This window comes from Balaenoptera acutorostrata, chromosome 20 (assembly GCF_949987535.1).
Source record: "Balaenoptera acutorostrata chromosome 20, mBalAcu1.1, whole genome shotgun sequence".
In the NCBI taxonomy this organism is placed as follows: domain Eukaryota; kingdom Metazoa; phylum Chordata; class Mammalia; order Artiodactyla; family Balaenopteridae; genus Balaenoptera; species Balaenoptera acutorostrata.
In genome coordinates, this window is record NC_080083.1 from 41,974,180 (window position 1) to 41,991,204 (window position 17,025).

General features: G+C 46.9%; 2 protein-coding genes across 5 annotated transcripts; one reads left to right on the plus strand and one right to left on the minus strand.

Moving 5' to 3' along the window:
* Positions 1 to 1,795: 1,795 nt before the first annotated feature.
* On the minus strand, positions 1,796 to 10,176 carry RUNDC1 (RUN domain containing 1). The gene is made up of 5 exons (XM_057535796.1): positions 9,637 to 10,176; positions 6,256 to 6,414; positions 5,063 to 5,261; positions 4,473 to 4,592; positions 1,796 to 4,080 (listed from the first exon to the last, which is right to left on the minus strand). Exons 1-5 carry the CDS (start codon positions 10,132 to 10,134, stop codon positions 3,215 to 3,217), a joined length of 1,842 nt encoding a protein of 613 aa, XP_057391779.1. The 5' UTR covers positions 10,135 to 10,176; the 3' UTR covers positions 1,796 to 3,214.
* Positions 10,177 to 10,328: 152 nt separating this feature from the next.
* PTGES3L (prostaglandin E synthase 3 like) lies at positions 10,329 to 16,317 on the plus strand. Of its 4 annotated transcripts, XM_007177748.2 has the most exons (8): positions 10,332 to 10,677; positions 11,050 to 11,163; positions 11,278 to 11,344; positions 11,449 to 11,547; positions 14,327 to 14,416; positions 15,339 to 15,392; positions 15,897 to 15,924; positions 16,111 to 16,317. In XM_007177748.2, exons 2-8 carry the CDS (start codon positions 11,096 to 11,098, stop codon positions 16,116 to 16,118), a joined length of 414 nt encoding a protein of 137 aa, XP_007177810.2. In that variant the 5' UTR covers positions 10,332 to 10,677; positions 11,050 to 11,095; the 3' UTR covers positions 16,119 to 16,317. The 4 variants fall into 4 exon arrangements, with proteins under 4 accessions (XP_007177811.2, XP_007177810.2, XP_007177812.1 ...); XM_007177749.2 differs by lacking the exon at positions 15,897 to 15,924 and having other exon boundaries at positions 10,329 to 10,677; XM_007177750.3 differs by having other exon boundaries at positions 10,334 to 10,677; positions 10,871 to 11,163; positions 15,897 to 16,317.
* The last annotated feature ends 708 nt before the right edge of the window (positions 16,318 to 17,025 follow it).

Sequence of the window (17,025 nt, forward strand, 5' to 3'; positions counted from 1 at the left end):
TGAAGAGATTCCAATTCAGGTCTGGTGTGGAGCCATGAGCTATAGATCTTATTTTTAGAAAGTTCTCTAAACACAACTCTTAAGTCCGTCACTTACCTGAAATCCTTCGTTGGCTCTCTGTACCAAAGTTTGAACTCTCACTCCCTTCCTCTCTATCTTCCGTGCAGTATAAGTTCCTGTCTCCTCCACACCCTTCACATACCACCTGGGTTCCAGCCAGCTCAACTACTCAAAGATCCGACCCCTTCTGAGCGCCAGGGTCTTCATGCAAGCTGTTCCACGTTTCGTTATTCTTCTCCTCCACTGTAGCTGGGCAAAATCCTATCCATCCTTCAAGGCCACTCTAGAATTCTCCCAGGCAGAATTCATCTCTTCCTTCTCTATGCTCCCTCAGCAATCCAACCCATACTTAATTTTACTATAGAACATACTTCAGTTGGTTTGGATCAGTGGTTGTCAAAGTGTGGTCCCCAGACCAGCAGCATCAGCATAACAAGCATGGGAACTTGTTAGAAATGCAAATTCTCAGAGCTACTGAATAAAAAACTCTGGGGATGGAACCCAGCAATTTGTGTTTTAACAAGCTACTCAAATCTCCAATTGGCTTGCTACCTCCTTTGCTAAATCTTGTGTTCCTTGAAGGCAGGGAGAGATAAGTTCTGAGCACCTAGCCTGGCCCAAGCAGTTGGTGGGTGCTCAACAGTGAATGAATGAAGGCAGAGCACCTTGGGAATCTTTAACGATGCCTTGCAGATCATACAATGGACCCTGCACTTTCATTGGATACATATCCATGGCTCTCTTTCATTCTGTTCTTGCATAGCCTTAGACCTTGGCTGACAGTCCCTCCTCTCCTCCTTCATCCTGTCTGCCTCACCCCAAGCCAAGCACAGACCTCTGTCCTCAGTTATACAGCAGATGTTATCAGTGACTAGGAGGCATGTGACTGCTGGCCTGCTGGCAGGCTTGTCTCTGTCTCTACATGTCTTTAAGTTTCATGAAGAACTTGGCAGAGCAATGGCTGTCTGCCCATCTCCCTGCAGCATAGTCCTTTGGCAGCTGAAATTTCTGGCAGGCATGTGGAAAATACCTGTTCATCCACAGTGATGGTGAAGTGAGGGGGTGGATAAAGGAGAGAGAGGAACAAAATATCTAGAAGCAGCATGATACAATGAGGTAACATAACAGTATAAAGACCATAGGATTTGGATTCAGGCAACTTGGGTTCAAATCCCAGCTCTTCCAACATGTAAACGTGGACAAAATATTTAACCTCTGCAGTTCAGTTTCCTCAGCTATAAAATGCTGATAATATTGTCCTGCCTTACATGTAGTGAGAATTAAATTAGGATGGCACACACACAAAATGCTTCTCATGATGTTAGCATAAAAGCCTTAATACCAGTTTTTGTGAGGACTGGAAAAAGGTAATACTGGGGTGATCCAGGGCTATGCCATATGACTATAGCACTTATCACCCACCCTAAATGGTATCCAGACAAGTGAATTTAAAAGCGCCAATTCCTAAAGTGGCATGTGTGGTGAGATCTGTTGTGGGGATAGGACTGCAGGCCTGGGCAAGATAGGATGATAATGCCAACGACACTTTCTCACGAATTTGTTCAAGGGGGGTAGGGGGGGAAACACCACCAAAGCTGAGTTGATCCAGCGCAGGGGGCAGAGAAGAGGCAGAAAGGCCAGGAGCCAGGCATTGCTCAAGGAAATACTGATCTGGATCAGATACACTGACAATGCTCAGACTTATAAACCAAAGCCAACAGTCTCTAAGGTCTTTGCAGAGAAGCTACACAAAATACTGATTTTATTAGCAACCACAGATACCATTTTTCACAACATTTTACACTTATCCTGTTTCACATGAAGGACTAATTCTAATGAATTATCAAGAATATATCTTAAATAATATCTTACTGAAAAAATTAAGTTAAAATGCACTACATAATAGTGCAGACACAAAGTGCAGCTGGCAATTTAATACATGAAACGATGCTGAATCATTAGTGTTGGGAACCCATTTGGCTTTCCGGAAGGTGATACACTTTGCTCATCTTTGGTCAGTCCCAGATCAGGATGCAAGCTGAATGGCAAACACGAACTAAAAAGGCTAAAAGAGACCCAATCGGACCAGTCTAGAGTCAGTTTTACAAGGAAATGCCGAGCCCCTTCTCTGTCACCAGTCATCTGCCACAGTTCCTACCCCCACTGTAGTATGATCATGTGGTCAGACCTCCTCTACCATCCAGCCTCCAGGACACGTGGAACACACCTTGGACACGTTTCCTTCTGAGGGGCTGGGAGGTGCGCAGAGGAAAGGTTACTCGCCAGAGGACATGGTACCCGATGGTGGTTGTCCTGGTAAACCTGCTCCAAAACCGAAAGACCATCATCTGGGCTGTGAGGCAAGGACCACGTGGTCAGTGACAGATTTCAGTTCTTACCTCTACACGAAAAAGGGTTCATATTAAAATCAACTGTGGGGAATTCCCTGGCGGTCCAGTGGCTAAGACTCGGCGCTTTCACTGCTGTGGGCCCAGGGTTCAATCCCTGGCCGGGGAACTAAGATCCCGCAAGCTGCTCGGTGCAGCCAAAAAAAAAAAAAAATCAACTGTGGTAAACACCCTTAGAAATGCTGTTCTCAGATATTCCCACTCCCGGTTTTAGAGGCAGCTATGGAACACACATTGCCTCCCCTGACCTTGGGGTCAGGAAGAAAGAGGCAACAGTATTCACAAAAGGAATGTGAATTCTGACCTAGGACTCTCTCAAACCTGCTTCAAGTGAAGGAAGATGGCTCGCAACTTGACTGACAGGAGCCCTAAGTTGAATGTCTTCCAGGACCAACAACTCACTCACGCTGTCCCTCACCACCGTGAAGAGCATGGTTACAGCAACCCGGATTTTCTACAAATCAGACGTGGCATGATGAGTGAGTGCCATGACTGACTTCTTTCCAACAGGCTCAAGTATATGTGCTCCCATGTACACCGTGGTTACACGCCAGGGCAGAACCTTTTAACAAGAGGGTCTCCAGCATATCTTTCTGAGATGCTAAGTTGATGGGGGAGAGAGACTTTGCATCATCTGGCTAGGGAAAATGTCTTTAGCCCCTCCTCCTAATTCTTGCTCTTATCCTAGAAGACTAACCATCTATCCTTACTGAGCAAGATGCTGGTCTGGGGCCAGGGCATCCTCATCAAAAGGCATCTTTGATGTTCTTGAGCTGGCGCACAGCCAGGTCTACAGGGAGGCTGAACTTGAGGCTGCTGAGGCGGCTAAGCAGGTTGAGGGCGCTCTCAAAGCCTGTGTGTGCCATGTAGCTCCAGGGCTGGTAGTGGGGCTCGATGAGCGACCCCGACTTGCAGATGAGGTTCACCCAGGACACGAGACGCTGCTCATTCAGCGCCATGCACACCAAGGCCTTCAGCTCCGAGTCTGCACTGCGCTTAAAAGGGTCGTGCTCCGTCAGCACCACGTGGATGGCTGTCAGCAGGCTCTGCTTGGGCGTCACCACAGTGCCTCCCATGACAGGCAGGGCGAAGGACTGTGAGAGCTTCCGGGCGGGGGATTCCACGTAAGCACGGCCGTTCTTAGCGTGGTAGTACTTTACAAAGAGCTCCCAGGGGTGCATGGCCTCGGGGGCCGAGGAGAAGGCCGGCAGCAGACAGGCGATGGGGGCCATGACGAGGCTCATCCCCGGTGAGGAGGCGTACAGTCCATGGGCCAGCAGGTCCCTCACGGCCACAGTCAGCTCCTTCCGCACAGCCGCGGTCAGCTCGTCCTTGCCTCCCAGAGAGAGGTCCTGGAGGCCGGCGGAGCTGATGAAGTGGTCGTGCGCCTGGTGCCTCAAGGCCAGCTGCTTCACCCTGTCTACTGACACCTCCAGCCTCTTCAGTAAGGGGGAGTAGTCCCTGTCAGCCTGGTCCCTCTGCCACAGGGTCTGCGGGATCTGGCCCGTGGCGCAACCGAACTGGCTGACAGCAAAGATCTGGAGCACTGCCAGCACTCGCCGCATCAGGTGCAGCCCTGTCTCCCGAACTCTCTTCATGTCTTCTGCCTTCGCTGCGTAGAAAACACAACGACTCATCAGTGAGAGGCCACAGTGGTCAGAGGGACAGTCAACAAGTCACAAGCTGAGATCCAGTCTTGCTTCTGAGCCACAGCATGGGTCCCACATGAAGCCAAGAGCCACCTAGGATGTCGCTGGGCTTACTTTTTTTGGTTAGTAGTAACTATTTTGAGATATGATTCACATAACACTCCACTTACCCATTAAAAGTGTATACTTCAGTGGTTTTTCGTATATTCACAGAGTTGGGCAACCATCATCCCGCAAAGAAACCGTGTACCGTTGGTATTTCCCACTCCCTACTTCTCCCCGATCCCTCAGCCTAGGCAACCCGTAATCTACTTTCCGTCTCTACAGATTTGCGCATTCTGGAAGCTGTACTTACTTCTGCTGTTTCCTGGAGGTGGTCTGCTGCTGCCAGTTCTGCAGGAGCCGTTTCCTGTCTTCCCACTGGCCTTGCACTCACAGTGTCCACTACCTGTCTGTAATGGGCTTCCTACTTCATCTGCAATCAGAAGTTACAAAGAGGAGACATTTATTTAGCCTCTTTTTGGCAGATTTTTAAAGGAGAAATACTATTTACTAGTGCCTACCACGTGACAAGACTTTTACAAATAGTATTTCATCGTGTGGAACAGTGACCGGCATATACTAGCTGGCTCAATAAATATCTGCTGAGTGTAGGAAGCATGAATCATCATTTTATGGAGAAGGAGAGCGGGACTGAAGAGGTTAGGAACCTGCCTAACCTCATTAGTCTACAAAGGACACGAAGCCAGTAAGGGGCAGGGCTGAGATTTTAACTCTCTGGTTTTACAATCCATGTCCTTTCTACTCCACCATGCTGGCTCCCTTACCGAGTGATCAAACCTCTTACATATACATCAAGGACTGGCACCTTTAGATGTTAGTACTCAGAATACATATAATTATGATGACATCCAGCCACCCTTCTCTTTCCATCCCTCCTCTGACCTTGGATGAAGCTGATGAACATCTCGAGGTCTCGGATCTGAGTTTTCAGCTGCTCAACCAGCTGTTCTTTCACTCGGGCTGGGTTGACGATCTGAGCTACAGCTACATCCACACGCTGCCGAAGCTCCTCGGTGGACAGTGAACTGAGGTCCTCATTCAGGTTCATGTCCAGTTTCTTTATTAACTCATCGATGATCACCTATCAAGACTACAAGCCATGAGCACACCCTTTGGAATTTTCAGGGAGAGGGTTAGGAAGAAGGAGAATCTTTACTAGTGTGCCTCCCTCCTACCCTTAAATGGAAATCAAACTTGTGAGAAAAATGGTGCAACTGCTGATCAAGGTAAGGGCACAGGCCTCTTACTTCTCTTATAGAAACAAGGACCCCTGGTTCCTCTCTGACAGAAATGGCTCCTCTCACTGCAAATTTTCTACCAGGCCAGGTAAATTTCACTCAAGAGAACAACAGTGTGAACGATTCAAAGTGGCTGATGATCCCAAAAGCCCCATAGTTAGCTTCCCCCATGGCCTCCAAAAGAATAGATACTGATTTCCCTTAGTTTCTAGCCCTTCTCATCCCTTCTTGCCTTACTACTCTAGGCAACTAAAGGAAAAGCTCTACGAAACATCCAGGCACGTTACAGCCAAAATATCCTAGTGACAATATGAAGAACAATTTGAAAACCAGATAATGTATAACTCCAGCCCTGCCAGAAAAACAGCCACATCACAGCTCCAGAGAGACAAACGTGTAAAGGAGACTGTTTTGACTAGCAGATTTACCTGTCTGCCCAGGTGTTGCTTTAATAAATACAGCATTAAAGTCAGGATTCCTGGAATATTTATTGACTGGTGCTGGGGGAGAAAACTAGTTTACATCGTATGAAGTGCCCAAGTAGAACGGTTTCAATGATCAAATGAAAGAAATTATTGCTGTTATTATTATATATTACTACTATTATTAATAATAATAGCGACCAAAAAAAAAAAGAGCTCAATCATCATATTAGAAAGCTTTGGCACGTGTTTCCACGTGTGAATAAAGACTGGTCCCAGGTAGCAGCAAAATTTCCCTTTGATATGGGCCAGCAGTGAGGCTGAGGGTGAACAAGCTGGACAAGGCTGTCCTGTGAACGCTGGAAGGGACAAGGTAACCCGAGGCAGTGGAGGAGGTGTCTCTGGATCTGCTCACCCGCTGCCTTTCCAAGACCACCGACTGTGGCAGGGAGTCGTAACTGCCTTCCTGATAGGCAAACGTCTCCAGGTCATCGAGCTGGGTTTTGAGCTGCAGTATCAGTTCCTTCTGCTTCTCCCTTTGGGTTTCCAGATGTTCCCGTTTCTCCTGCTCACTCTAAGATGGGAAAAGATTTGGGTTGATTTCACAGGAAAAGAAAAAGTCAGGACACATTATGAATTCTCTTAAGCCAATAATGACTAGTAAAACATAAAATGTTTCCAAGTAACCCGAATGAAATACAGAATTCATGGGACAGGTTCAAAAATGAGAATAATTATTTCATCGGGGCAATTTATCAAATGCGTGTTTTCTTTAAGAAAGTATTTGTGGGCTTCCCTGGTGGCGCAGTGGTTGAGAAGCTGCCTGCCAATGCAGGGGACATGGGTTCGAGCCCTGGTCTGGGAAGATCCCACATGCCGCGGAGCAACTAGGCCCGTGAGCCACAACTACTGAGCCTGCGCGTCTGGAGCCTGTGCTCCGCAACAAGAGAGGCCACGATAGTGAGAGGCCCGTGCACCGCGATGAAGAGTGGCCCCCACTTGCCACAAGTAGAGAAAGCCCTCGCACAGAAACGAAGACCCAACACAGCCAAAAATAAATAAATAAATAAATTTATAAAAAAAAAAAAAAAGAAAGTATTTGTCCTTCATTGGAAATAGGATATGAATACAATGGGGCCTTTTGTTAAGACTGCTTCCCACCCCCTCAGGTCTAGTTAAGATTGACACAATTTATCTCAGCCAAGACAGCCTCCCTGGAATTAAACATGCCATCCTCCAGGGCCAATTACCACAGAACAAGTCCTGAATACTTGCTACAACCAAATTTTGCGAGAGAATCTGGAGGTAAGGGTGTAGAGAGAGGCTTTATAACCCATAACCAGTTTTCTTAAGGTCCAAAGCGCCTCCAATGTATTGCAAAATCAAACAAACACAGGTACCTGGGGCAGTGAAAAAAATTCAAAGCCAAGTAATAGGGGTGAGAAGGTAATTGGGTTTAAAAAAAAAAAAAAAAAAAAAGTTCGGTAGGTTCCCTGACCAGTGACGCCTTTTCTCCCTGTTGGCCACCAGGTAGTTTCTGCATTTAAATGATGAAAAACCCTTCGGAGAGGTAAGGTCTTGCCAATGTATTCTCAAAAACTGGTTCTTCCTTGCCTTTTTTGAGTATCAAAAACAAAACAAAGCAAGACTAGGAAATCATTTACAGGTGTAAGGCTGCATTTTAAACTAGATGTCTATAGGATATTAAATTTAATCTTAAAATGGTACTTACCAAGGCCTCCAGAAGTAAGGTATGAGAGAGAACAAATGAGAAACAACAAGTTAACTTTTTGTTTAGCTATTTAAAAAGCAATCCTCTTGCTTTAGCTTTGCTCAATATGAAAGCAAGCCTTTTCTCAGGGGATACTGCCTCTCCAAAGCTTTCCCAGTGTCCTGGTTTTTTCTTAGAACCCTGTTCTTCTCCCCCACTTAGTGAAGGCCTAGCTATTCTTTAAGAGGTTTCCTCGATTTCCCCAGGCAGAACCAGTCACTTCCTCTGTATTTTGTACACTCTTCTACTCTAGCTCATGTCACATTATAATGATTTGTTTAGGATTCTGTCTCCCCAAGTCTATGAACTCCTTAAGGGCAAAGGCCCTGACTACCCCCAGGGCCTAGCACTGTGTCTGGCACAGGGTAAGCTCTCAGTACACATTTGCTGTATGTTACTGAACGCAATCAGGTCCAGAAGGACACATTCCAAATAATGAACTGTTATGGAAAAAGTTGTCTAACCAGCCCAAAGGGAAAGGACTAGGGAAACTTTGTTTTTGTTTTCATTGTATCCCATCCCAACATTATGAAGCCAAAGAAGAAAGAAACCAGCCATAGATCCTGATTCCATTTTCATGAGTGTGTCTGCTGAACGCTGTTACCTGCCATGGTAATTACTGAGTATGTGATTTATGGGAGTGTGGGCAAACATGTTTACTAGGTGAGAACAATGAGCTCTGGTGCAAGGCAGGAAATAACAGAAATAATTTCCAGTATGAAGCGAGAGAAAATACTGGTTAAAAAAACAAAAAACTGGAAGTGATAAGTAGTAAATCGTTTGGTTCAAACAGGTCTCCACTTTGGCACCACCTGTTCATGTGTCAATATATACACACAAGATTACAGCTGCTTATTAGGTGTTTTGAGCGCTACAGTTTTTTGTTTTTTAAGTTGTACACTGTTTCTAAAAGTAAAAACGGACAACCAAAAGAGCACCACATCCACACCAAACCTTTGGTGCTCCTCACTCTTGAACAGGGCCTGACCACAGAAATTCTTTCTATCCTACCTGTTCCTTAAAAGTCTGACAATCTGAGGACATGTGCAAGGAGCTGTGGGTATACGGAGAGAAGGGTGGAACAGTAAACACAGAACTGCACTGGAAACATTTCAGATTAATATAAGCAAGTCAATATCTGCTACTGATAAGTCTCCTTGATTAAAACCAATTTAAGTGGGAAGAAAGTCACATATGGGTTGTAACCTAAACAATAAGAAGGTGGAGGAAAAACAGCGAGTCTCTTCCAACAAGCTATCTACAACTGTGCACTTCCAGAGGTTCAAAGACTGTAAGGAAACGTGCCCTGGGGCTGTCATACAAATTCTCGGCATTTAGTGTTGACTAACTGAATGAATCTTGTCACAGTTACCAAAGGGGCTTCCTTTAGAATACCTAGTTATTAAGTAGGATGGGGAAGGAGTTTTAAAATACCAACATTAGGAAATTCACATGATTAGGACTTGTGTTTCTTACAATTACTAAGAGACCTTGCTGTTCACCAAAGCTCTCACCCAGACAAGAGTCTGAAGATTAAAGACATTCTCTAGATTCTAGAAAAGCACGGACAGGGAGTAGATCTCAATTTCCACGGATTTCAATTCATTTGCTCTTCTCTAAGCAATTTTCTCAATCTCCAGGGTCGGAGGACTCTATCAGCAAATGTGCTGAGGACTTAGGTTCTTGAGGCGACGGCAAGGTGAGTGGGAGCAGCACCGTTTCAGTCGGCTGCTCTGTTGCCCTCTGAATACTCTCCTCGCTCATCCCTCTTCTGCCTCTCACCCCATCACACCTGCATCTCTTCCCACACCTTTGGTGAACACCTCTCACCATCAGCTTCCCAGGCCTCTCTGTCCTCTTGCCTTTCAGCAGGCCCCGAACACCTGTCTGGTCTCCTCTTCTGGGACACGCATAGCCACCTAGACGAGCCGGCTTCTCACCAGTGCTACCTCCGTCCGCGTTAGCATCGCCACCCACCCAACCCTCTATTCCCATATCCCTCGGGGCCCGGCCCCAGCTGTTCACCTGGTCCTCGCCCCGCAACCGTGGCCGGTCCCCCGGCATCCCGTCGCCATCATCGCTGGCGGGGTCCTCTGGGCTCCCGTAACCCAGGACGTGAGGGCAGCCGCGGAAAGCGAAGTCCTCGAGCTCGCTCAGGAGGCGCTGCTGCTCCGCCGGCGCCCCGCGCACCACCTGCCGCAGGCGGAACTGCACCTGCGCGAAATGCGAGGACAGCGCGAGCAGCGCCGAGTCCAGCCGCCGCCGCTCGGCCCGCAGCCGCCGCAGCGTCCGGCCCGGCGAGTCCGGCGGGGAGCCCGGGGCCGCTCCGGGCTCCTCGGCCGCCGCCTCTTCCGAGAACGCCGCCGCCCCGGGCCCGGCCTCTGCCACCGCCCCCACCGGCGCCCAGCGCACTGCCTCGCACGGCGGAAGCGACTCCTCTTCCTCCTCCTCTTCGTCCTTCGCCTTTGATCCAACGGCCGCCACCCCCGTTACCGGCTCCGCAGCCGCTTCGAGAGCCGCCATGTTTCAGGAAGCACCGCCGCACGTCAGCCACGCCCCCTGCTGCCATGGCAACGGTGCGCTGGCTGGGAAACCCAGAGGAGCGGATGGGCGGGGCCCAGACGTCACCTAGTTCAGACGTCATCCAGGGCCGGCCTTCCCTCAGGATTTAATTCTGGTCAGTGGTTTTTTTCTTTTTACTGAGCGCCTGCTGTGTGTCGGGCACTGAGTGTACTAAGCATTGGAGAAACAGGTGAACGAAGCCGGGACTAGTCCTTCCGTGTGTATCGACCTCTAATCCTTGCCCTGGTCCGGCGGGCGGGTCGTCTATTCCTAATGTGTGTATTTCTGGAGACCCCAAGACGTGAAGGGCTGCAGGGACTATGCTCTCCCAGAATCTCTTCGGAGTGCGGATCCCTTGGCTTAGGCCACGTTCCCCGTTCCTCTAAACCCTTTCCGCAACCATGTAAGGAGAGGCAGCTGTTGGGGGCGTTCCCAGGATCTAAAGATAGCGGCCCCTGCCTCGGATTCCAAACGCCTCGGGGCAGCGGGAGCTGCCATGGCACGGTAAGTGCTTCTGGCCGCCTCTTTCGCTAGAGATTCCTTTCCCCACGTTTTCTGGGCGCTCCAGGTTCTGCGAGGTCCCATGGGAACCCCGGACCCCAGGTCTCTGTACCCTTGGGGTGGTGAGGGGAAGTGTGACCTGAATGTTCTCCATAACTCCCTACCTCTCTACTCTCGCACTTTCGGTTCTCCTCAGGTTCATCTTCACCGTACACCCCAGTCTCGTCCCTCCCCTTCCACCCCCTTCTGTCTTATTTAGCTCCGCTTTGACCGTGCTGTAGCATAAAACGACCCTGTATTTTCCTCGACCTTTCCCAAATGCCCTCAGTCTTCCCTCTCGCACCCCTATGAAGCCCCACCTCAACTCCTCTTCAGGCAGCATGCTCGGACCCTGTGGTAAGACAGGCCCAAGTATGTGTTCATGGAGTTTTGTGTTGAGGACAGCACCGATGTCCACGTGCTCATCGAAGACCACCGCATTGTGTTCAGGTAATCCCCTCCCCCACCGCCAGGGCCTGGCTTCTTGGGAACCTTTCCCTTCTCCTAATGCCCCCACACTCCACACTCAGCCTCCTCGTCTCCTTAGCTGCATTGTCTCCTCAGCTGCAAGAATGCCGATGGAGTGGAGTTTTATAATGAGATTGAGTTCTATGCCAAGGTGAACTGCAAGGTAAGGGTGGGGTGGGGCAGTAAGGGCTGGATGGGAAGGCTGCTTGGGAAACGGAGATTCATTCTAAACCTCAGACCCTAAGAATGATGCTCTCTATGTGGCAGGACTCCCAGGATAAGCGCTTTGGCCGCTCCATTACTTGCTTTGTGAGGAAATGGAAGGAGAAGGTGGCCTGGCCCCGACTCACTAAGGAGGATATCAAGGTGGGTGTGCAGGAAGTGGCCGCTTTTTCTCTTGTGCTCTATCTGTGTACCCAGGTAGGCAAGTTAGGTCTGGGACTCACCCTTGGCTCCTTTCCCACCAACATTCAGTTACTCACCAGGTCCTGCCTATTTGACCTCCTAAATAGAATCCATGATTTAATCTCTTCCTAATTCAGGCCTTATCCATTACTGGGTGAGGTTTGTTGCATATTTTCAGCACCACCCTCAATCCATCCTCTGCATTCCTCGCAGGATGGTCTGTTTAAAACACACATTTGACCCTGTCACTTTTCCTCTTAAGACCCTCCAGTGGCTTCTTTTCCCCTAAAAGTTGAAAATTGGCTGCATGCTGGCTGGACCTGCCTCTCAAATTTGTTTTAGCAGTCTTCAAAGTGTTAAAAATTATTTTGATGGGCTACTGACATTTAAAAATGTGGAGATTTCAGACATCCCTGATGGCTCAGTGGTTAAGAATCCACCTGCCAATGCAGAGGACACGGGTTGGAGCCCTGGTCCTGGAAGATCCCACATGCCGTAGAGCAGCTAAGCCTGTGCGCCACAACTACTGAGCCTGTGCGTCTGGAGCCCGTGAGCCACAACTACTGAGCCTGTGCTCTAGAGACCATGAGCCACAACTATGGAGCCCACGTGCCACAACTACTGAAGCCTAGAGCCCGTGCACCGCAATGAAGAGTAGCCCCCGCTTGCTGCAACTAGAGAAAGCCTGTGCGCAGTAACAAAGACCCAAGGCAGCCATTAGTTAATTAATTAATTAATTTATTTATTTATTTTAAAAAAATGTGGAGATTTCACCTTTCAGCCGGAACCGCCATTTTCCAGGAACTCACCAAAATGACCAACACAAAGGGAAAGAGGAGGCCACCCACTATATGTTCTCTAGGGCTTTTAAAAAACTTGGAGTTGTTCCTTCCATGCGAATCTACAAGAAAGATGGTATTGTAGATATCAAGCAAATGGGCTCTGTTCAAAAAGGGATGCCCCACAAATGTTACCATGGCAAAATTGCAAGTCTACAACATTACCCAGGATGCTGTTGGCATCGCTGTAAACAAACAAGTTAAGGGCAAGATTATTGCCAAGAGAATTAATGTGCACATTGAGCATATTAAGCACTCTGAGAGCAGAGATAGTTTCCTGAAATGTGTGAAGGAAAATGATCAGAAAAAGAAGGAAGCCAAAGAGAAAGGTACTTGGGTTCAGCTGAAGCACCAGCCTGCTCCACCCAGAGAAGCACACTTCGTGAGAACCAATGGAAAGGAGCGTGAACTGTTGGAACTCATTCCCTATGAATTCATGGCATGATAGCTATAAAGAAAATAAAAGATCTAGATTGTAAAAATAAATAAATAAATACATAAATAAAAATTAAAAAAATAAAAACGTAGAGATTTCACCTAAAAATCCAGATTCTCAGCTTCTCTTGGAAACTGGAGACTCTGGGCACACTGGTCTAAATTCCCAAATGCCTAGAGTTGGAGCTTGAAATAGGGCATGCATTCCATTTCACTTCACTCCTTTTCGTTATCTCCCTGACACTCTCAGGCATTTGAACTTGTAGCTTCTGCCATTTGGGTTAGAGTCTAAGCACCTGTATAGCATGGCATATAAGCTGATGACTTGGCTGTTCTTTCCTTCTGCAGCCTCACACCCCTTTAACTCTCTGCCTCAAATGTCACATTCCAGCCACAGCAAACTGCTTGCAGCTGTCTTCCACACACCAGGCTATTATGCACCTCAATACCTTTGCTCAAGCTATGCCTTCTTCCTGGAAAGTCTCCATCACCACTACCTTTGCCCACCTAACCCCTGCTTATCCTTCAAGGTCCTGCTACTCCAAGAAGGCTGGCTTCCTATAATATCCCCTACAGAACCCACCGTCATACTTTCCACACTGTATTATAATGATTTCTTTACATTTCTCTTCCCTACTTCTTTTTTTAAAAAATAAATTTATTTATTTATTTATTTATTTTTGGCTGCATTGGGTCTTCATTGCTGCGCGGGCTTTCTCTAGTTGTGGCGAGCGGTGGCCGCTCTTCGTTGTGGTGCGCGGGCTTCTCATTACAGTGGCGTCTCTTGTTGCAGGGCACAGGCTCTAGGCGCGCGGGCTTCAGTAGTTGTGGCACTCGGGCTTAGCTGCTCCGTGGCATGTGGGATCTTCCTGGACCAGGGCTTGAACCCGTATCCCCTGCACTGGCAGGCGGATTCTTAACCACTGCACCACCAGGGAAGTCCCCTACTTGCTTCTTGATGGCTGGGACTGTGTAGTGAACATTTTAAAAATCCCAGTGCCAACCACAGTATGTGTTCAATAAATACCTGTTAAATGAACAAGTAAATAACTTCTTTCCTTGTCTAAATGTGGGGACTTGGAATATGGGCCTCAAAGGGTTGTCTCTGATTCCAGAGAATGCTGCTTGGTTGACTCCTAGGATGCTATATGATACAGTTATCTTTCTAGATGTGTTACCTTTCTAGTCAGTTGTCTCCTGGAGGACAGAGTTTCTATGCTTTTCCATCCCCTACAATGCCTGGCATTGTGCCTGGCACTTAGTAAGTTCTTGGTAAATCTTTGCTGCTGCTGCTGCTGATGACGTGGCAGCCTGGAGGGGGGTTAACTAAAGGGGTGCTGTTGGAAGACGATACCCCCATTGACCCTCTTTTCCCCAAGCATGCTCCCACACACATACCCACACTCATCTATGCACTTCTGCTGCTGCCTTCCTGGCCTGTGACTCTCTGTGCTTTCCTCCTGCAGCCAGTGTGGTTGTGTGTGGATTTTGATAACTGGAGAGACTGGGAAGGGGATGAAGAAGTGGAGCTGGCTCAGGTGGACCATTATGCAGAGGTAATGCCGTTTTCTGCCTATCTCAATCATTCTCTGTGACTCTCTGCACACATTGCTCTGGAGGATTGTCGTCAGGGCTAGGCAGAGGGATATGATCTCCCCAGGCAGGTTGCTCAATGGTGTGATAGTCTTTATGTTTTGTGCAATGTTTATTTAGTAGGGATGAGAGAAGTGAATATTCTGTTAGTGAAATTGTATACATAGATTCATTCACTGTTTAGAGTAGAGCCTGTGTTCTGAAAAAGTTTGGCAAAAGCTTTTCCTACTTTTCTGTAATTCTTGTTCTCTCTTCTATTTTCTTTGTGTATGTGTGTGTGTTTTTCCGGAGCCAGATAGCTTCATGGGAAGCTCAAACTATGCAGTATAAAAATTCACATCACAAAATAAATCACCAGTCCCCAATAAATTGCACCGTGCTATACGATATTTGGTTTCCGAATTTCAGCTATTTATTCAAGTTGCAAAAACACTAATAGTAACCCGGATTAGTAAGGAGGTGTGTGTGTCTAAATTTCCTTTTAAAAAGGGGGTCAATTTCATATACACACTACTATAATTAAAATAGATAACCAACAAGGACCTACCATATAGCACAGGGAACTCTGCTCAATATTCTGTAATAACCTAAATGGGAAAAGAACTTGAAAAAGAATAGATGCATGTATAGGTATAACTGAATCACTTTGGTGTACACCTGAAACTAACACAACATTGTTAATCAACTGTACTACAATATAAAATAAAATTTTTTAAAAAGGGGGGTATCAATTTACTTTTCTCCAGTTCATTCCAGTGATGTATTAGGGGCTTTAAAGCTGGGGCAGTTGTTTGCCTGGGACCATTTTCCTGTGGTCCGTCGATATGCAGGTTGCTCTTCCTTTGCCCCTCTTCTCTCTTGTGACTACTTTTCTCTTCCCACCAGCTTTTGGAGAAGGTCAGCACCAAGAGACCTCCCCCTGCAATGGACGACCTGGATGTAAGTAAAGCCTGCTCCTTAACCTTTCCCTTTCCTTTTAGCCCTTAAAAATAAGATACGAGAAAGCTCCTGTCCCAGTCTCTAGCACATAGTGGTTCTCAGTGCATGTTAGCCAAATCTGAATTTGACACAGGAGGTCAAATGTTCTTCTTCATGCTCTAGGAAACCCCAGTAAGACCCTTGTCCCTTCCATCTCCCCTTCTGCTTCTCCAATCTAGGGCAGACCTGGCCCTGTTGACTATCTTTATAGCTGTCAGGACCAGTAGCATTCGCTGAAATTCTGGCATTAAATGATGCATGGCACAGTGCTGTTTACTGAGTACAAGTGTCTTATTTTATCAGACAAAATTTAAATCCTTCCGTGTTAGGCTCCCAAGAAGTTGTGTGATTCAGAAAATTACCAAAGAAAACCTGGAGAGCTGGAGGGAGTGAGCAGCATTTGTGAACATAAATGTCCACTCTTTGCAGACTCTACAGGTGCTTTTGTCTTTTTTTTTCCCCCAGGATGATTCTGACAGTGCGGACGCAACAAGTAATTAACTTTCTGTGACAGCAGAGCTGGGGAGGAAGCTGTGGCTATCTTCCAGTCACTCTAACAAGCTAGGGCCTGGGTCTTTCTCAGCTCTTTGGCTGTGTGCCAGGGTCCTCTGGGATCTCCGAACTTTCCTAGAAGCTCTTTATTAAGGGTCCTCCTTCATGCTTTATTTCTATTTCCTAGGCACTTGACTATGGCTGCTGCGTCAGATGACAGGATAGGAGAGGAGTAGACAGGTGGGGCTTCTGACTTCCTACCAGTTGGCTGTAATCTTTGTGTTTGGGCCACTCATCAGGGCTTTCTGGAGTATTTGAGCCTCTGTGTGTGTGTATGTGTAAGAGCAAAAGCCATAGAAGCAGCATATAGATTATAATAAATCTGTAGGAACTATTCCGTGTCTCTTTCCTTTTTGTACTTCTTCCTCCTAGAGGCAAGCCTCTTCCTGTCTATAGCTCCTCTCCAGTGGAGAGGTGGGTGTCAGAGATCCTGGCCCTTACTGTCAAGATTGGAAGAAGAAACATGTTGGGAGCAGACCTGTAACCAAGCTGGGGAACTTTGTCATGCCCAGATCTTCAGAGCAGAAACCAGCCTTTCATTGTATAGCTAATACTGCCACCTCTAGAACCAGCCAGAAACCCACCTTAGCTTCCTGCATACTCCAGAAATATCTTTACATGTTTTTTTTTTTTTTTTGTACTTAAAAAGCAGTTAGGCCATTTATTGGCACTAGGAGAGCATTCCTTTAAATATCTTTACACTTTTAAAGCTAATTGTTACATTAGTTAATGCCTATGTCTGTTTACTACTCTATTCATCAGCTACCCCATTCATCCACAAACATTTTCTGAGGGCCCAGTGTGTACTTAAACTGTGACTTAAACAAAATGCAATACTCAGGCTTTGCCCTTGAATTCATGGTAAAGTACTGAGATTTGTTAAAAAAAATTAAAATCTAAAGTTTATTTCAGTAATATATGGACATAGTTTAAAAAATTAAATAGTATAGAAGGGTGTAAAATTTAAAGTAGAATTTGCACTCCCTCAATAGCTGTAACCACTGTTAACAGTTTCTTCAATAAATTTATATATTTATGTCTA

Excerpts from the sequence above, each read along its gene's own strand:
- RUNDC1 (XM_057535796.1), bottom strand. The coding sequence starts at position 10,134 with ATGGCGGCTCTCGAAGCGGCTGCGGAGCCGGTAACGGGGGTGGCGGCC. Across the intron at positions 5,262-6,255 it reads TGGTCTTGGAAAGGCAGCGG|GTGATCATCGATGAGTTAAT; the intron begins GTGAGCAGATCC and ends TAGTCTTGATAG. Across the intron at positions 4,593-5,062 it reads GTTCATCAGCTTCATCCAAG|ATGAAGTAGGAAGCCCATTA; the intron begins GTCAGAGGAGGG and ends TTCTGATTGCAG.
- PTGES3L (XM_007177748.2), top strand. The coding sequence starts at position 11,096 with ATGGAGTTTTGTGTTGAGGACAGCACCGATGTCCACGTGCTCATCGAA. Across the intron at positions 11,164-11,277 it reads GACCACCGCATTGTGTTCAG|CTGCAAGAATGCCGATGGAG; the intron begins GTAATCCCCTCC and ends TTGTCTCCTCAG. Across the intron at positions 15,393-15,896 it reads CTGCAATGGACGACCTGGAT|GATGATTCTGACAGTGCGGA; the intron begins GTAAGTAAAGCC and ends TTTTTCCCCCAG.